This window comes from Solanum tuberosum, unplaced genomic scaffold, assembly GCF_000226075.1.
Source record: "Solanum tuberosum cultivar DM 1-3 516 R44 unplaced genomic scaffold, SolTub_3.0 scf00033, whole genome shotgun sequence".
Taxonomy (NCBI): domain Eukaryota; kingdom Viridiplantae; phylum Streptophyta; class Magnoliopsida; order Solanales; family Solanaceae; genus Solanum; species Solanum tuberosum.
Genome location: NW_006238959.1, coordinates 372016 through 393349, shown reverse-complemented (window position 1 = coordinate 393349; position 21334 = coordinate 372016). Strand labels below are relative to the sequence as shown.

Genomic DNA, 21334 nt, shown 5'->3' with positions numbered 1-21334 from the left:
CACACACATATATATATATACTTTTTTATTCTTTTTTTCTATAAAAAAAATAAAACTTAAATTCGGTTCAAGCGCACTTGGTTGCTCGACCAAAGAAAATACATATGAAAAATAACTTGGGATGAATAGTATTTATAACCAGGGACGGACCCACGTGTTGAGGTTTGGGTGCTCGAGCACCCATTAACCCCGACGAAAATTTTGTATATGTATATAGAAAATACTGAAAATGTTATATAACATATTCCTCAGCATGCCCATTAAACAAAGCATCCGGTAAGTGTGTTGGTTCCAAAGTTGAATTCTTATGTCATCATGCCCTGCACCTAGGGTTTGGATCTTGGTAAAACTTAACTTTTTGTTGAAAAAACGCAAACTGAACTTCTTCATAATTTTTAACTTTTTTTTATACTTTTTCACTGTTGAATTTTATTTTTCTTGGCTAGCAACTTTATGATGAGCACCCATATCATCAGATTCTGAATCCACCACTGTTTCTAACGTCGTTTTTTTAGAATTAACGTCTATCTATTTTAAATAGAAGTTTGTTTTCTAGGAAATTTCAGGTAAAAAATAGGTCAATCTTGAATTGTGTTTTCTTTTTCTATAGTTATATGAATATCCTCAATAGCCTATACGTATTTTAGGAAATACAAACAAAATTTAATTAGAAGAGCTTTTGTCATTTGGGAATGGTTTCAATCTATTTTACTACGTGAGTAATTGAAAACGGCCGCGAGAGGGAAAGGGGAGTTTTCCGGCGAGACATGGACGTACTGTTCAATTCAATTAATGTTAGAGATCTACTCTCGTCGCCGGACATCGACGATGTAAACTCACCGTTATCTGCTCCAGATCTCCGTCTTCTCATCGACCGTCTACAACTTCGTTCCGTCGATATAAAATCCAAAGTCCGGCAATACATTCTCTCACATTACTCCGAATTTTCCACACTCTTTTCTCAGTGTTCCGACGTCGTTTTAAAATCTGAAAATCTATCTTCTCAAGTATCCGACTTGATTCAACTCATCTCGGATCATCCAGTTGAAGCTCAAACCAAAGCTGTAATTGATGAAATTCTGGTAAAAAATAGAGAGGTGAAGGAAAAGAGGGAATTGTTAGGGTTACTTGATGTGATTTTGGAATTGAGTGATAGACTGAGGTTTGTGAAGGAAAAGATTAAGGCAGGGAGAGTTGAACAAGCGGCTGAAGCCTTAAGGGAGTTAAAGGCAGTGTTGGTAACGAGTAATGATGAGGAAAAACAGCCTTTGGTTTACGGATTGTTGAAGGATGAGTGGACTGAGTGTTTTGAGGAGGTAACATTTCAATACTATTTTCGTATATGATTTTTTAATTGCTAAGATGATTATAGGAAGTGAATACGTTTTGAACATCTACTGTAGAAATTGAGGCTTATTTGTGAATTGTCATTGTTTTTGCTGAAGCTTTTTTGGTGAATATTTGGCCTTTTATTTATTGAAGATATGTTGTACATAATAAATACATAAGTTTTTTACTGAAAATTTGTTGGAGAATTGATTAAAAATTAAGTCTTTTTATTCAGGAGTAGTGGTTTTTATGTCCATATGGAGATGCATTGGAGTATGAGATAAAAATATAGACTAATCAAGAAGATGCAGATAGTACACAAAGGTGTAAGATCAAAAGTGAGTGTGTTAGCTCCATTACAGTGAGTCCTATACTAAAGGTAAGGAGCTAACAAAATCCAAAAAGTTGTCTGGGGAATTTACAGGGGACAAATCACTCCAGCTATACAACAAATTAAGACACTTAGCCTTGACACTGTGATTAGGAGTTGCTATTCCATCAAAACATCTACGGCTCCTTTCTATCCAAATACACCAAAAGATACAAGCAGGGACCATTTTCTAGATTTTCCTGATAGCTCTACCAACTTTCCAAGTACTCCAGCATATGTAAGCATCCTTAATGCTCTCAGGCATGACCCAACTGAACCCAAAAACTGAAAAAGGACATATTCCAGATATCTGTAGCAACTAAGCAGTGTAGCAGTAGGTGACTGTTAGTTTCTATCCATTGTTTGCACATGTAGCATTGTCGACAACGTGCATTTTTCCTTCTGTTGAGATTATCTTGAGGACATGCTTCGTAGAGTGCTGTCCAAGTGAAGCAAATCACCTTCGGGGGTAATTTTGTTTTCCAAATTAATTTCCATGGCCAGCTTTCCACCATCTCGTTCTGGGCACAAAGAGTTGAGTAGCCTGCTTTGACAGAGTATATACCATCAGCTTTGTTGCCCCATGTTAATCTATCTGAAGTCCGATCATTGGCTGTGCAATTCTCCAACCTTTCCAGTAGATTGAGTATATCATCAAGCTCCCAATCTTGTAAATTTCTTCTGAACAGTGGGGTCCAAGTGCTGCCTGTTCTATTTTGTGACATTGTGAAATCTGGATTGCTAGAGATTAGAAAAAGATTGGGATAAGCAATTTGAAGAGTTGTATTCCCCAGCTATGTCTTTCCAGAACTTGATATTGGTCCCATTACCAACCCGTAGTATGTCGTGTGTCTGTGTAGAGCTATTTGAGAGTGAAATGGGCCTGAATAGAACTGCATGTATAGAGAAGATTCGTATAGCTAACCTCAAACTAGTTAGTGGCTGTGGCACATGATTTTGATTTAATTAATGAGATATTTAAATAGTTTACTGGAGCAAGATTTTATTATGTTAGTATTCTGCTTTGCTTGCAACATTTAGTTGTGCCAGTAAGAAGAGTGATTTGAATTGCCCATTTTTAAATAAGCCCGTATAGGTAGGAACAGATACGGAAGATTCTTATAGCGGACACCACCTTTCGAATTGAGGGACAGTTGATTGATGTAGAAGTTCATCAGAGCCTCTAAATCAAGTGTGGTGCAGTTGTGTCCTCTGTTGTTTTTAACATCTAACTGTGGCAGGCTGGCAGCAAGGGAACCTCTTTAAATTTTCTGGTTTCCAAATCAGTCTTGCCACCATCTTTTTTCTTCCGTTCTGCAATGAATTTGGTAATGAGTTGCTGATGAAATTTTTTGTTGTGGATCACCAATCAAAAGAAAAAAAGGATTGTGATGTCTATATCTTGGCACAATGGTAGAAGTTACCACCATGTGACCAAGTGGTCACGGGTTCAGACCAGGGAAATAACCTCTTGCAGAAATGCAAGGGAAGTTGCATATGTAAAACCCAATGTGGTCCGGTCCTTTCTCCGAAATTTGCGCATAGCGGGGGGTTAATGCACCAGGCTTATCCTTTATTGTAATGTCTATAATATCTATGTTTATTTCTATGTATTTTTTCTGTGCTTATTTTGCAAGGTTAAGTTCTCTGTGAGTGGGGGTGGTGGTTGGGTTAACAGAAGATGATATATTGGTGATCTTTATTTAGTTTCTGTGATTCTTGTTTAGAGGAATTGGATTTGGGTGTGTAGATGCAAGAGGTGCTTTTGCAATGTATGGACAATGCAGTGTGGTTTGAGCAAGAAAACAATTCAGTTCACCTGAAGTATCAGTTGAGCATCAGAGGTGTTGATGGGATTGAGCTCCACACAATTTTAAAAGCAATGGATGTGAGTTTGAAATATACCTCTCCATTTCACTTTTTCTGAGGATTTCTGATATATATTGATATTTCTGGTAAACTTAGAGCAAATGTGATCAACTTTTTATTCATGTTATTTTTCCTTTTTTAGGCAGTTGGTATTTTGGATTATGGGCTGGCAAAAGTAGCAGATTTGATGATTAAACATGTAATCATACCAGTGGTGAGTTTTAGGTCAACTATTGTGGTGGAATGGATTAATCAGGAGTCCGGAAATGGTGTCAAGGCAAATCTGAAGATACTTCCATCTGCTGATCCAAATGTAAGTGTTTAATTCCGACATTACAGTTTTCCCTCTTGGCTATTTATACATATTCATTTATGCAAAAGCATCACTTCAATTTGAATCCAAACATTTTTTATATTGAGAGTTATGTTGTATGGACTCTCCAAAAATGTTGCCGCACTTGTGATGGATCCTACAAAAATGCACTACTTTTGGAGGATCTGACCCACATCCGGTGGCATTTTTGAAGAGTCTGAGCAAACATGGATTGGAGGCACAACTTCTTTGACATTCTGCACTGTTTACTAGAAAAGATGATAATTTTTCCAAAAGTTAAATGATTGTTGTTCGGATAACATAATCCACTCACCTGGACATGGTTGGAGTGATTTCTTCAAAAAAAATTCTAATCTGCTTTGTATTTTTTGCCTTATATTTGATTCTGGAAGCTGCTGTCATACCCCATTTTAACTCTAGGTTTAAACGGTGTAGAACATATTGGTGATTTCCAAATTATTAACTAACTTAAGAAGTCGCCACCTAATTAATTATGGTGAATTAAGGCACCTAAAATGATTAAGTCATTATCTAAAGTTAACTTCATTTTAAGGTCTACTAAACATGAAATTCTATGTAAGAATTCTAGTTATCCTAAAGGGAAGGGATTAAGCATCCTTTAAGATCCGTTAAAGACGGTTACCGATCAAACTTAGGTTAATTAAATAATTTTTAGAGAAAAGTATATCATAAATTAGAACTAAGTGCATATCAACATTGAGATAGAATGACAATGCCTAAGATTAAAAGAAACAAACTTTAAGTATAAAATTCAAAAAAAAAAGAAAAAAAAAATTCCAACCTTTTGAAAGGGTGCCAAATTAGTATTTTTTTTTTTTGAAAGGAAATCTAGTTGTTGTTTTTTTATTTTTTTTTATGATTCAAATGAGCGTACAGGAATATATAGAAAGATACATTTTTAGGGAAAGTACTTTATTTTTAATCTTAGTTTAACAAAAATTTCTAAAGAACAAAGTGATTAAAGTTTCAGCAGCTTTAACAACCATTATTTGCTTAAAAATAAAAGTATACCTATCATCGGAAACTTGTTCGTAAAATTTTAAAAAAAAGAGGTACATCAGGGCTTAAAAAGAAAACATATTTTTATTTTAAACAACCTATGTTTTGTACAAAAATCTGCACTTTGAACTCTTAATGAAAGTCGTATTTTACACACCAAAAATCTGCATTTTTTGCTATTCAGAAAGGCTGTAAAACCCCTTTAAAAATATCTTCTTTTTTTTTGCTACAAATATGCACTTTTATACTCGAAGATGTACACTTTTTCAGCTATCAAGAAACAACATTTTTGACACCAAAATTTGTACATTAGAAGCTCAAAGACTTCTCTTTTATAGTCTATAAAACACCCTTTCTTTTGACGCCAAAATCTGTCATTTAGAAGTTGCCATGATAGCAAAATTATAACTTAAAGATATTTGTTAATGCAAATAATTTGCAAAAAATAAATTTCTCTTCCTTCCATTTTTGTGGAAAGTTGAGACCTGAAATATTCTCAATTATGATTGACAAAGAAAAAAAAACTGATATTTTACGCTACTTTAAACAATATTGAAATTTATTCTTAAAGGATCTGGGAGGCTAAATGGTCTATGTCTCAATATAGCTTACACCTAAACTATCTCATATAAAAAAAAAAAGGGAAATACTAACAAAGAAAACTAAAACACATTAAAAGGGATGTTAGTCATAGCAAAAAAAAAAAAAAAAACATATACAAAAATGCAAAGATAAGAGAAGGGAGAGTGGCGTTGGATTCATTTCTAAAAACCCAACATAGCTGCGAGACTCCAACTAATCCAACTCAACTAGGAGGTGTGAATGCGACGTTTAATGCATAATTCAATCCATTTGGACTGAGATGGAGTTTCATCACAACTCCAACGATGCTCCATTTTGTACATGTAAAAAAAAAGATAATAAATTAAAGGATGAGACATCAAGTAAAACTTGGAACAATATAAATCTCAAAGTTTGTTTTCAATCTTAATTGCAGGCATCTACATACTTGTAAAAGATAACTTCACAACAATACCCCTTACTCTTAACAAGACTTTAATACCATTAAATTCATTAGTCTAAACTCAAACCAAGGATTACATACATTAGGGCTCTTTCAAACATCAACTAAGCCAAGCTAAAGAAAATAAATCACTAATGAAATATGACTTCTTATAAAAAAAATGACCAGCAAACTAGACAGTTTATTCAACTTTGCATGGAAATTCTCTTAAGAAGTATAGCTCATTATAATTTAAACAAAGAAAAGGGTGACTAATTAGAATAAACCATGCTTTTTCAAATACTAAGAAATAGTAGTTGTGCTAGATCAGATTTTGAATTTAAGGAAAAAGAGTTCCTGGAATCATAGTTCTTAAAGATGTAGTGAGAAGAAGATTAAGCTTAGTAAGTGTCGAGAAGCGAAAAACACTTTTTTTTTTCTTTTCTTTTTTGTAAAACAAAGGAGAACATGTTCTATTAACAACACCCAAGCATACTGCTAAACATTTACTCATTTATGTCACTCATTTATCAAATTTCAAATAAAGCATACTTCCCAAAGAGTTTAATACCAAAAAAATGAGTCCTTGGAAACATAAGTTCTGAAATAAAACAGAGCCCAAACAATGGACAAAATACTTCAACATTTTGATTTTAACAAAGCAATTATCACACCACGACTATTACAATCAGTGATCAACTGAGGTCATGACGTATATTTACTTATCATAATGCCAAAACACAACAGTACTGACATAAAACTAACAGTAAACTCACAACACATTGAAATACAAATTCATCCATATCTCGTGGAATGGAAAATGAAGAGAATAAATGTTACTGACCTCTTTTGGGGCAGTGAACTGGGGCGTTTTTGAGCCACCGGTCTACACCCTTTAGCGAACAAAAGCGAGACTAATTCGGGAAAGTTAAATGCAAAGTCTTGAAAGCTAACAGAGAAGGATGAATCAAGAAGAATCTTAAAAATATTATGAAACTTGTGGATGAAGAGGGTGACCTCCAAAACTTGTTGAAGCTTTTCCCAAGCCTTAATATTTATAGCAGTAGAAGATTAGTGCTCTTAGTTTGGGCGGGATTTTGAATTTCAAATCCAAAATTGGTCAAAAGAAAATCTCTTCCAAATCTCAACGTTTGGAGCTTTTTTTCAAGGTTTGTCAGCTTCACATGATTGATATGCATGTATCACGGAAATGGAGTAGTTGAGCTCTGTCCATGGTTGACAAGTTTGTTGTTTTTTTTCTGAAAATGGAAGGGGCGGAAGAGAGAAAAGGAGCAGCTGCTGAGTTGCAAATTTTGAAATTAGGTTTCCTAGGAGATAAAGGGCATTTTAGGACATTTAGAAATTATGTGGGTTGAAAGATGGTTTGGAAAATGGCTGGAGGCTTTTTGGGCTTTAATCAAATTTTCTTAGGCTTTTTCCTTTCTTCTTTAAATTATTTTGGGTTTCTAACTCAATAACTAATACAATATATATTAAATTTATGAAATAAAAATATCAATATTACGATTTTATGCTAATATAAAAATATGGATACAAGAATATGAATTTATAATTAATTTTATAAAATACGAAACTTGAAACAAAATGACGACAATAGATTATTTAAGGAGAATAGGTGTAAAAAGTGATAATAATCATTTCGATGATAAAACGTATAATTTTAGTAGATGAATAGTCGTAATAGTAAAAATAGTTGTGAAAAAGGATTATCTTATATGTTATTAAATTAAAAGCTCGAAAATAATATATCGGAAGAAAGAAAAGTCAAAATTGGGTGTCAACAGCTGCATGATCTAACCATTTTGTTTGACCTATATAACAATTAATGAGAAAAGAAAAAAAAATCCACCCCCTTATGCTTTGAAATAAACAGGACTCTAATTGCTGCTAAGGTCTTAATATCCATAATAACCGAACTATGCCTCAACATGCAGGTTGACAGTATTGATGGGGAAAGTATGTACTCTGTTCTTATTGATGTTGTCAAGTTTATTAGTAAGTCTTTGTGCTTTGAAAATAGTACATGGATGCTGTGCTTTGGAAAATTAACATGGCCAAGGATGTCAGATTTGATAGTATCCAACTTCCTCTCCAAGGTCCAATTCAATACCTTTATGCTTTAACATAGGGGTTTCTCTTTGCAATCTGAATTATTACAAGTATTCATTTCGTCTGTGCCAATTATGAATGCTTTTGATATTGTTGAGATCCTTCCAGGGGATTACTTATGATGGACTGTTTACTTTTTTATGTATCCTTGCTAGTACTCTTATTACTAATATATTAAATATATCAGTTGATGTATTAGTTTGGGTAATTCACACTTCCATGTAGAACTAAGATAGTTCTATGTATTGTATGAAAGGATAGGTAATTGTTAGCAATTTTTGGGTGCGATTTGATTACCTAACTTTTCAAAAGAGTTTTTTGAGAGAAAATTTCAAACATATATATTGTTAAATGAGATCTTTTATTAGATGGATTTAGCTAAAAGCATTAAAATAGCCGGTAGTTACTCTGAAGAATGAGTCAATGTATCTGGCTCAACTTCGGTTAATTTGCTGAAGTGGGCCCTGTTTTGACTGAAGTGATGTAAATTCTGTTTTTCATTGAAAGATTACAAAAGACCCAATGGGCATAGGTGCTTCATTAAGTTGCTCTAGTACGTTTTCTCTTATCTTGATGTGATAACTGATAACTATGCCTCTGACATGTACTTTTCTATCATATTTGGTTAAGTAGAAATTATTCTCAGTCCCATTTCATCTCCAATGGGTATGAAAAGATGTTAGTGTGACCTATGTTACCTGGATTCTTTCATTTGCATTGACGTACCCGTGTTGAATGGGTGCGATATGGGTGTAGGTACTTCACACAGATCATTAGAATACACAAAAGAACTAGCAAAAAACTGCACGTACTCCTACTAGATACTTACACTCATATGAGATCACCCTTAATCAGTCCATATGATATACGAGGTAACATATATTTCTGGCTGTCTTTTGTCAGAGATTCTCAACAATGCAGTGAAAAACCAATTTGACAAATCAAGTATTTTAGTGGGCATGCTTGTGTGGGTGATTCTCTTTTCCTTAACATATCATATATCTTAGGAGTTTTGCCATGACTAGCAAAATGTGCATTACCAGACTAATGAAGCATCAAATATTTACTGGTTTTTATTCTTCTGGATAGCACTTGATAACGAAAACAACTGATTAGCATGCATAATTCTCATTGTTGACTAGGTTCTATTATAATGTTGAATTCACAATTTTGATATTCTTGTTTCAGAAAGTGCCTGATGATGCTTCCAAACTGGCAGACTTTCAGAAAATTGTAAAGTGCACATCTAACTTTGAGGCAAGTTTGAAGGAGTTAATGTTCATTGCTTCCTCTGATGGCAAGGATGAAAGATTGAGCAAATTTGCAGATAATGTGGAGGTTCATTTTGCATCGAGGAAAAAGGTTGAGATTTTGGCCAAGGCAAGAAATCAACTTTTACAGTCTGACTTCCGCCTTCCTGAGGTAAGTACCAACTGTTGTACTTTTGCATTTTAAATTGTCAATGTCTTAGGTTTTGAATGTCTGTAAAGCTCTGTCTGCAGGATGGCACTAGGAGAAACTCTAAAGTTAAGGATGATGATAATGCTGAAAGTTCATCTGACCTTGTTGTCGATTTGCTTTTTACATCTGAGAGATGTGTGGTGTCTGAAGCAGCGTCACAACTAATGAAGTTAGTTCATGGAACACTCAAGGTCAGTTCACTGAAGCTTAAAGAATCACATAGATTTTTGTTTCTTGTGAACAACCAAATTGTTTTACTTTCTCCTCTCTCCCCTCTGTCTTCCTTTGCTTTCCCTTTTAAGCTATCTCAAAGGACCAAGGTTTGCTTACTTCGTTCTTTGCTCATCTTACTATTGATGCCCATCCTTTAGTATCAAGAAGTGTCTTGATATAGAACTTAGATATTTTCAGGTCAAAGCGTTTTATATTTAGCTTCTTTTCCAGCATTGCTGAAAGAGATATAGGAGGGGCGAAATTTTGAAGCGAGAGGTTAATTTGGAAGAGCATCTATAACAAAGATTTTATCATCCCAACCCCCAGAGCTTTCGTCTAGTGGTAAGAGCACAACGCATGATGTGTGTGTTAGGCACATATCATGGGTTTGAACCCTGCCACATACAGTAGCCTGTTATTCAAGTGGAGAAGCACAAGGGTCAGGCCTATTCTCCACCTAGTTTCGAACATGAGCCACTATCCCTTGGGGATTTCTTGGTTATCCAGGAAAAGAAGAAGATGATATTGTCCAGTATTTAGTCAATGAAGTTCATGGTTAATCTCTCTTTGATCGTAAATTTTTGTGACTGGCTCACTTGCATGAGTTCACAGTGTTCATTCTTCTGTTTTCTTTCCACCTTGTCTGTATGAGCTGAACAAAGAGAAAAGACACCTCAAAAAATTCCCTCTTCTTTTACTATATAACTAATCACAGTTGCGCACCATCATCTATCTTGCAGAGATATAAACATTTCCATTGCCAAGGCAGATTGATCATTCTTGCTGTGTTTTTAAGTTAATATAAGCTTTTCAGTGGCTGCTAAAGCAATGTTGTTAACTAGGAGGCTTTTTAGTACTGTTTTATTGAATTTGCTTTAGGAAGTATGTTTTTTCCAGAAAAGTTGTTTGACTGAAGTCATGATCACTTTTTAGGGAGTGCAATAGAAGGTAATTAACCTTAATTACAACAATGGTTAAAAATTGAAGGAAAACGAAAACAAAAGTAAACCAACTTAATTGTTTTGGTGGGAAGAGTTGCCCGGCACCTGTGTTGATGGGAGGAACCTGATACCCAGTGGAATTAGTCGAGGTGTGCATGCTAGCCCGGATACCACCGTCATAAGAAAAAAGAGTGCTGATTTAGTTTATAATGCTTTCATATTTCAATTGTTTGTGATGTGCAATTCCTTAGTTTAATGCATGGAGGGCACAGTGAGTTTTTTAAGCTGCAGATTCTGTTGTAACCAATGGAATATGCTAAGTTTTTTTTGCATATTTATGAGTTATGACTTCGACTGTCAGTTTCTTATTTTCTTGTCAGGACTGATGTTGAAGGAATTTTACTGGTCTTGTTTCTCTGGCTCTTCTACCATTTTTGTTTGTTTACTTTACCTTGCACTTTTTCCTACGTCCTTTCCTCTAATGACCCTGCGGAAAATGGTTTCAATATGCAGGATGTTTGCTTGTCATCTTCTAGAGTTGGGTTGGAATTCTATCATTCTGCTAGGGATGCTCTACTTCTTTATGAAGCTATTATACCTGTCAAGGTTAGTGTAGAAGAGACCTGCATCATAAACCCATGCAGAACATGCTTGTTTTGTGCTATCCAGCTTTTCTCCATCTCCGACACGTATGCGAATGCATTTAGCAAAAAGTTTCTTTTTCTTTCTTGTCATAACCCTCTGAGTCTTCAGGGCAAGGACAGTTTGGTGTCAGTCTTTTGTAGCTTTTTCATGCTCATAATTTATGTCATTAATGCCTATTCTTTTCTTCTTTTTCTGGTTTTCCTCCATGTTTGACTTGCATAGTTCGAAAGACAGCTTGATTCCATCAACCATTCTGCCGTTCTTATTCACAATGATTGCCACTATCTATCTCAGGAGATACTTGGACTTGCATTTGAGGTAAGCATGGATGAAATTTTTTCTTCATTTCTGTTTTAGTTACTTCAATTTTCTCTGCCTTCGCATGTCGTACTGCAAGCAAAAATTGCTCTGGCGATCCCAAATAGATGTCCATTTTGATTTAATGTGATTAAACAACAATAACAACATACCCGGTGAAATTTCACGAAGTGGGATCTGGGGAGGGTAGGGTGTACGCAGACCTTACCATTACCTTGTGGAGGTAGAGAGGCTGTTTCCAGAAAACCCTTGGTTCAAGTGCATCAAACCCAAGTAAAAGAAGAAGAGCAACAATGAAGAAAGCATAGCAATTAATATATACCGTTTCTTTGTTTCTAGGTAATAAAATCACATTTTCCCCATATATGTGGACACTGATGTTTTCAAACAACTAGATAAAGAGGCATTGCCCAGACAATCTAAAGATATAAATAAAGCATGCAAACGAACAACTAATGAAATCAAAGAGAGAAGTTAATCGTATAAACAGCAGAAGTATGATGCAATTGATAGCTAGACTAATCATTAGCTAGAATGGTGTTGAGGATTGTGTGTATCGAGTATTCATACACAATAAAGTAATGAAATACACATGATGATCAGAAAGCAAGGATAACACTGAGATGATATCCCTTCACAAAAGTGAGATAAAGAAAGAAACAAAGAAAGAAAGACAGAAGAAAGCAAAACCACTTTTACATCTGATAAAGTAAAACCAAAGTGAAACCTGCAACAACCTTAGAAAGGGAGTAACAGCTACTCTGGTTGAGACTGCACTTAACTAAGTCTAAAAATAACAAATACCTTAGCGCTTTGCAGATTATCATGGAGTCCTTGAAGCTCTTCATCGATACTCCTCTTCATACATTGCTTTATCAAGCTTTGTTCTGTGCCTCAAATGCTTCGCTTTCTAAAGTATTAATTTTACGTAAAAGGGCCTAAAATACCCCTCAACTATGCGAATTGGTACAAAATTACCCTTCTTCTACCTTTCGGGACTAAAATGCCCTTGACATCAACCTTTTGGCTCTACTTTGCCCCATCTTTAACAGCCCAAATTCATTAATGACGTGTCACTATTTTATTAGCTACCCTAATAATTAATTTAACTAATTAAAAAACCCATATACCCACCCAAAAAATCCCCACCAGTTTTTAACCCAAATCTTTTAACCCAACTTTCATCCCCAAACCTTATAACCTAAAAATAAAATATTGACTTGAGATGAGATTAAATGGCGTGATATGGACAATGAGGAATCACGTAGCCGGTCTTTACTTTTTTGGAGATTAAGGCGTAGTTGTTGCTGTCGTAAAGTTACGTTAGCAACACTGATTATAGGTTGAAACTGGCTCCCCCCCCCCCCCCCTTCCTTTCTTCTCTCTCTCCCCCTCTTTTTTGCTTTCTTCCCCTCCCCTCTCTGTATGCACGGATTCACTGATGAATATAGAAGTGCATCTTTTTTCTTCTTTTTTTTTATGACAAGGGAAACCCGCAGCCGCTACCCTTTGGGTGCGCACAGGGTAAAACCCCCGCTCCTATGCAATAGCTTGCAAACCACATAGGAGAGGTAACCTGCACTAGGCAAGCCTGGTGCAACGAGCTCGACCCAGAAGGCAAACCTCTTGCTTTCGCTGGCAAGGGGTTTCGAACTTGAGACCTCCAACATGGAAGTCCCAAGCTCAAACCACTGGGCCACCCCGAAGGGTATTGAGACCCTATTTATAGACCCTAGAATACAATCCTTTACCAAGTAAGATACTATTTAGTATTCCTATTTCTATTTCTATTCCTATTCCTATTCTAATAGGATTGTATAAACCTATTCCTATTCTAACACTCCCCCTCAAGCTAGTGCATACAATTCATGTACCTAGCTTGTTACAAATGTAAACACGAGGACCGATGAGAGGCTTGGTGAGATATCTGACTTCACAAAATTGACAATCAATCTCAATGTGCTTGGTCTTCTCATGAAATACTGAATTTGATGCATAATGCCGATAAAACACAGAGTGATAAAATTACAGTGTTGGAACTTCCCAAACCAAGCTTGCAAAGACTGTTTCAGACTATAGAGTGACTTACACAATTGACATACAAGGCTACTAAACTCCTCCTGAGCAACAAAGTGCTCAAAATCTAGTATAAAGTGTGTGGATCATGTTGGAATCAATAGACGAGTCAATATTAAACAAGAAAGTCATTGAAAAACTGGCCGAAACATGCTCATAGCCGGAGTATTAGAATTGATAGTTGAAAATGGCCACAATCTAAAAAATAAAATTATATAGGTAGGGTCGGAATGATGGCACAACCCAACTGGAAAATAGAAATTATATAGGAAAGATCGGATTGACTGCACGATCCTATTGAAAAAGAGAAATAATATGAGTAGGGTCGGAATGATGGCACAACCCTACTGAAAAAAAGAAATTATATGGGTAGGATTGGAATGATGGCACAACCTTATGCAAATCAGATTTGAGTCACCGGAAAGACGAATGGAACTACGCAAATCAAATCTGAGGAGTCACCGAAAAGACACATGGTGCTATGCAACTCAGATATGGGAAAGTAGTTCGGTAAAACCCACGGTACTACGCAAATTAAATATGAAAAGTAATCCGGAGAGATGCACAGTACTACACAACTTTTGTGAACATAATCATTGGCCGGACAGGCGGCATATATGGATAATAGCCGCCCGCCGGCAGTGGAAGCTCTTTGATTATTTACCAAGATCATAGAGGCTATGATATCATGTGAGAAATATAGGAAAATAATATTATTGAATTGTGTTGTTGTGTCTACATTATTACATTGAGACCCTATTTATAGACCCTAGAATACAATCCTTTACCAAGTAGGATACTATTTAGTATTCCTATTTCTATTTCTATTCCTATTCCTATTCTAATAGGATTGTATAAACCTATTCTTATTCTAACAGAAACCTTTTCATTTACTGACTCAGCTAAAGACTTGATCAAATTAAGCATTAGCTTCTTGTTGTTGCACTTACATGAGGTCCAGGAAGATACAAGTGTGAGATCTAGAAAATACTTATTTGCCTTAAAAGATAAGCTTAAAATGATAATGTTGCAATGGAATGAGCTCTAGGATTGGATATATGGAAGACTCATTTCATCAATCCCAAACTGGTTTGACCTGAGGCATAGTTGCCTGATTTATTGCTTGATAATTTTTTTGATAAATACATGTGGTTCCGCCACTGACATTGTCACAGAGGAATTGTCCAATTACTTAAAGGGGGACTCTAAAGGGGAGGAAGTATGGAGGGAGGATATGATGTAAATTTTTGGATACCAGCTTTGAGCTGATGATTGATATACAAATGTTACCTTTATACAAAAAAAAAAGGGGAGGAAGTATGCTGAGAGGGATGGATAGGCAGAGAGCCAAAAACACTTTGGTTTATGCAAATATTTCTCCATAGGTTTGATGTTAAATCGCCTAGTCTACCTTGTTATGTAGGTGTATAGATTGTCTTGCATCTGACATTACAGAAAATGCAATTACCTTCTCATTGACTCTTTTTAAAATTAAGAGAGGGAAAACATTTGTTTCCTGCTAGAAGAAAAAAGAACTCTTGCGATTTAAGGGCATGTAGAAAACAGAAAAAGAAAGATTGAAGACTCTAGGTGGCTAGGTGTTCTTGTCTGTTGTGAGTTGCATAATATACAAAGAAGTTTTTCTATTGCAGGAATCGATCTGCTGAAAGACTATGGTTAGAAAGAGCATATGTTATTTTTAGGTTATAAGGTTTGGGGATGAAAGTTAGGTTAAAAGATTTGGATTAAAAAAGGGTGGGGCTTTTTTGGGTGGGTATATGGGTTTTTTAATTAGTTAAATTAATTATTAGGGTAGCCAACAAAATAGTGACACATCATAAATAAATTTGGGCTGTTAAAGATGAGGGCAAAATAGAGCTAAAAGGTTGACGTCAAGGGCATTTTAGGCCCGAAAGGTAGAAGAAGGGATGAAAGCCTGCAATCACTCTTCCCAGACCTGTTTATGCTCACCACTCAAAACAAGGCCACAATCTCACAGCTATGGAGCCCTCAGGGTTGGAACCTCATTTTCAGGAGAGCTTTCAATGATTGGGAAATCGAGAGGTCATTAATCTGTTTCAGATCGTCAATGCCTTCCCACGGCACCTCCACTGAACCTGATAAGCCATTTGGAGATGGCAAAGCAAAGGTGCGTTTACAGTAAAGTCATGTTACTGCAGATACAATATTGGCCAAACACAGATCAGAAACTGGCCATGGAAGTTAATATGGAAGATAAAAATACCATTGAAGATCTCATGTTTTGCTTGGTTAGTGTGCAAAAGGGCCTGCTTAACACATGAAGTGCTTCAAAAGAAAGGCAGACAATTATGCTCAAGATGCTTTATGTGTGATCGAGATGCAGAAGTTAATAATCACTTATTCCTTCATTGCAAAGTAGCTACAAGCTTGTGGAACATGTTTCTTGGTCTTCTTGGTGTATGATGGGCAATTCCAAAGTCCACTAAGGATTTGCTCTACAGCTGGAAGGAGATAGGAAGAAGGGAGTCAAATGAAGATTGGTGGGAGTTAATCCCAGCCTGCATCTGGTGGTCCCTATGGAAAGAAAGGAACGGAAGATGCTTTGTGGATAAGAGAAACAACATCCAGAAAATTAGAATGAATTGTCTTAGTCTTTGTACTTTGGTGTAAACAAGATATGATGGGGGGATATAGAACTTTTTTGATGACTTCATAGGTAATTTTGTAATCTCCCATAGGGTAGTTTTGATATGCTCTGATGAGATTGTAAGTGACCTATGCTCATCATTTATTTGATGATGAGTCCTTTTGTGAATACACAGTTACCTTTATCTCAAAAAAAAAAGAAGGGTAATTTTGTACCAATTCGCATAGTTGAGGGGTATTTTAGGCCCTTTTTCGTTAATTTTATTAGCATATGAACCGGAAAGACGCCCACCTCTCCTATTCTTCATTGCTGGAAGAATAGTTTGGACAGAACCCTGAGAAAACATTCTGTACCCATCAGAAAATTAATGTGATTATTAGGAGAATTAACCAGGGGAACTAGGGGCAACCACTCATCTTTTAAATTTCAATTTTTTTAAAAAATAGAATTTTAAAAGCTAGATTTTGTTAGGGTGCCTTGTCTGACTTTTCGTGCAATATTATATGGTAAAAGTTTCATTTTAAGAAACTAGAATTAAATTTTGGGGCAGACCAAACACGAGAAGATTAAATTTAAATTTAGTATAGGAGCAATAAAACAACAAAGTATATTTACATGATTTTCCAAGGTTATGGTGTGTCTTCCAGCACAACCTTTTATTCTTAACCCAGCCATTTTTGCCTCTTCATGAGTTCTTGAGAGTACCAGAGCTCCAAATTTTAGTAGATAAAGAGAATCCCAGGCGAATATTTGGTCCTTCAAAAACTAGGATTGGAACTAGAAGGCTTACGTACAGGTTTGTCCAAACACAAACACAAGAATGTGACCTAGTGGTCAATGAAGTGGGTTGATAACCATGAGGTTTCAGGTTCAAAACTGAAAGAGACAAAACACTAGGTGATTTCTTCCTAATTGTCCTAGCCTTGGTGGACAGAGTTACTTGGTACCTGTTGCTGCTGGTTGGAGGTGACAAGTATCCCATGATATTAGTCGAGGTGCGCGCAAGCTGACCTAAACACCAAGGTTATACAAAAAAAAAACAGAACCCATAAAGTTCAAATCTTGGCTTCACCTCTGCTGCCACTATATGATACAAATGTGCAGTGTGATCCAGTAGTAGTTGCATAGATCTATGCCAAACGTTCTTTGTATCCATTACTCTCGATGTATATATCCGAATACTATGACATAATTAAGAAGTGCAGTTGCCCAAGTTTTACCATATTAAGCTCGGCTGAGTTATAGTACCTAAGCCTTTTCTTTTGAATACTAATTGAATATATATATGCACACCAACCATGGATTTTTAAAATGCTTATTAACTTTTGCACCATGTATGATCTTGAATATGACATGAGAAACAACAACATAGTTACTGAAGAAAATTGCTAGGCATTAGATCTCAAGCTTCCATGTCTTTCTTGATTGTACTACTTGCATTTTCGCACTTGTGATTCCATCTGCACTTCCTTTACATTATTGGTTAAAGCTGACGGTTAATTGTTTCAGTACCGCTCAGACTTTCCAGCTTCAATGAAGGAACTTGTTGTATTTGCTGATTTGGCTCCAAGATTCCAGATGCTTGCGGAAGAAGTTTTACAAAGACAAATTAAACTTGTCATTTATAACCTAAAACAGGTAACTTTCCGCGCAGAGCTTACAAAAGCCCATTTTAGTTTCTTACAGGTTTACATCTCAATGATTATATTTGCTGGCTATCATGTGATCCTAGGTTATTGATGGAGCCGATGGATTTCATAATACTCACCAAATGAAGCAATATGAATCTGCTAAGTTGAGCATTGACCAGGTACAGTTTAGGGATTTGTGCTTCCCTACTGGAAATGGTTTTTCCTACAAATATTCAATCCTTACAATAGGACCTAAGCATTTCTCTGCAGGTGATTTTCATACTTGAGAAAGTATATATTATATGGCATCATTTACTCCTACCTTCTGCCTACAAGAGAAGTATGAGCACGGTCCTGGAGGAAGTCTTTTCAAGAATAGCAAGTGATATCATCCTCCTAGATGATATTGCTGCAGAAGAAACATTGCAGGTGAGGACCAAAATCTTTTTCTGGTATTTGACCAGACAGATTCAGACTCTGCATGTATTAAGCCATCGAATTGTGTGAAGAAGAATGATTTACCAGATCGAATTGAAGTAGCACATAGTTTCTTACAGTTCCTTGACCTTATAGGCTAATTTGTTTGTTTACAGCTCCAAAGGCTGATTTATCTGCTATTCGAGAATCTGTCTTCTTTGTTGGACTCTGTATTGGCTATTAACCAGACAGGAAAGTTGCAGGAATCTCCTGCACAAACTCTTGATGATCTTATACCATCCCTTCGGAAATTACGCAAGCTAGCAGGTATTCTTATTGTACATATTCCAGAATGAAGTGATTCTCAACCTTACTTTTTTTTTCTTTCTGCTGGTCATTGTCAATAGATCTCCTGGATATGCCATTGAAATCTATTACTGCAGCTTGGGAGACTGATGAACTTGTCAACCATGGTTTTAAGCAATCAGAGGTATGTGTAAAGAAAAATCAAACATCAATTACCAGGATCTCATAATTGGTTGGGTTGGAATGTGCTGTGTTTCACGTATAGAATGAGGATCTATAAAGGAACATCCTAAAAAGAAGAATTATTTTAGTAATGCAGCCTGTAATTTATTCCCGAACTGACTTAAGATAGTGTCTCGTGTGAAGCATCATAGGTTTCTGGTTGCTGGCAACCAGAGTCGACAACCATTTATTTTCCATTGGAATGCATTACCTTGATGAAATCTGTTTTTCTTGGGTTTGAATTATCATGCCATATTTATTAGCTATCTGGTTTTCAGGTTGAAGACTTCATCAGAGCCATATTTGCAGATTCACCTCTGAGGAAAGAGTGCTTACGAAGAATAGAAAGTAGATATTACCAAGCTTTCAGTTACAGTTAGCTCATTGGTTGCTACAGCTAGAAGTTTTACATGTGTTGGATCTCTCTCAACCTTGATAAGTTTTGCGATCAATATTTTTTGTTGCTTCAGGAGCCTTCTATAGTCCATTTATCTAAGTTCTAAAATCAATGAATTGCTATCTTTATGTATTTAGTGGAGTTTGGCAGTTCGAACCATAGAATCTACTTGATAAGCTTCTTCATGTGAAATGTAAATTGGTTCATTGTACATTTATGAGAATATCATACAACTAGCAGACATGACACATTTTAAATTCTTTGAGTTGATGGGAATTAGAGTTGATCTGCATTTTCTCAATTTAGCAATTGTAAGGTGAAAAGATGTTCGCATTGACCTCTGTTTCTTTTGGGCTGTTATATTTAAGTTAGTTGTCCAGTTGCTTGTAAATTCTTTCATTTTTGAAAGCATAATATTTGTGTATCGTTCTGACTTCTGAATGTTGTACCTGAATCACTGCAGCCATATTCATGTGCCACCCGTGTTTGGTACGAAGGGAACGAGTTTCTTACTTATTTTCTAGAGTTAGCAAAAATATATAATTTCAAGAACATTTATATGTAGCAAACAACTATTGGGTTGAATGAGGCGGAATGATCTAGGAGTGGGTGTTGCGTAGTGACAAGAAAGCAATGAACTTATTCATAAAATTTGTTTTCTTTTTATTTTCATTAGGAAAATCGTTTTCCTTTTAGAGCCCACTTATGAGATTGTATTGGTATGTTCTTTAATGGAAAATATTTTGACCAATCAAATATGGAAGAATTTAAAAATGTGTCAAATTCAAATATTTATAACAAATAAAAGTGAACTGAGGACGTACTATAGGAACTGTTCCTGTCATTTATCATTTATTATACTCCTCTTTAATTACCTTTTAATTGTTGATATTAACGTAAAGCAGAAAATGTCTTTTAGAAAATTAAGATTCTGTTATAAAATCAAGCTCAAAATAATATAAATGTTAAAGAGAAGAAGACAAGATAAGTAGATGAAGGAGAAAACTTTTCTTCTTATTCAAATGTGTCATACATGGAGAATGATATCTCTATTTATAAGTAGAGAAATCACTTCAAAGGCCACCACGATGAATGCCAAATTAATAGATACATTGTTATCTCAAAAAAGTTCATATCACCTTGAGAACACATATTACATGAATGTTAGTTCATGAATAAACTAAATGGACAATTCACTATTCAATGAATTTATAACAAATTTCATAATATACATATATTTTCTCTTATCTTATGTGTTCAATGTTCATAAAAAATAAAAAAGATAGTGACACAGTGTTTTAAAAGGTGGAACGTGAGGCAGGACATTTTACTTAGCATAGGGTGAGGCGTAAGCCTCGAGACATGGGGCGTCAGCCCTATAGATCTTTTAATTTTTAATTTAGAATATAGTATAATAATATAGTAACACAAAATTATAAAAATACATCAATAGTTTCAAATAAGGAAAAATTACAGAAATTCCACATTTTAATTTACTTATTATCATTATCCCCTATAAGTTTTACAAAATTTCCAAAATCTCTCATTTTCGCGCATCAGATTAATGTATCAGCGCTTATATTATTGTATCTCGCGCATCAGATTAATGTATCAACTCTTATATTATTGTATCTCACGCATCATATTAATGTATCAGAGTTATATAAGTGCTGATACATGCGCGAGATACAATAATATAAACGCTGATACATAGCGCTGATACATTAATCTAATGCGTGAGATACAATAATATAAGCGCTGATACACTAATTTGATGCGAGAAAATGAGGAATTTCTGTAATTATAAACTTTTAAGCGATAAATTGTAATTTTGCCTTTAAAGTATGTGATTTCTGTAATTTGCCCTTGAAATAATTATAAACATGATTAAGAAAACTCATAGAAAATAAAACTTCTAACATGATTAATATATAAGTATAAAATCATCAGAAACCAGCCTTATTTCTTTTCTATTGCAATTTCTGGATTATTATATGATGATATAAATAATCTAATATCTTAA

General features: G+C 35.3%; 1 protein-coding gene across 3 annotated transcripts; it reads left to right on the top strand.

Annotated features, from left to right (window-relative positions):
* The first annotated feature begins 646 nt into the window (after window positions 1–646).
* LOC102585888 (centromere/kinetochore protein zw10 homolog) lies at window positions 647–19648 on the top strand. Of its 3 annotated transcripts, none has more exons than XM_015306472.1 (14): window positions 647–1316; window positions 3450–3587; window positions 3711–3881; window positions 7881–8042; window positions 9244–9477; window positions 9546–9707; window positions 11184–11276; window positions 11538–11633; window positions 17848–17976; window positions 18071–18148; window positions 18240–18398; window positions 18563–18713; window positions 18794–18876; window positions 19193–19648. In XM_015306472.1, the coding sequence occupies exons 1-14, from the start codon at window positions 768–770 to the stop codon at window positions 19292–19294; spliced, it is 2307 nt and encodes a 768-aa protein (XP_015161958.1). In that variant the 5' UTR covers window positions 647–767; the 3' UTR covers window positions 19295–19648. The 3 variants fall into 3 exon arrangements, with proteins under 3 accessions (XP_015161958.1, XP_015161959.1, XP_006342259.1); XM_006342197.1 differs by having other exon boundaries at window positions 648–1316; window positions 9558–9707; XM_015306473.1 differs by lacking the exon at window positions 7881–8042.
* Window positions 19649–21334: the final 1686 nt, after the last annotated feature.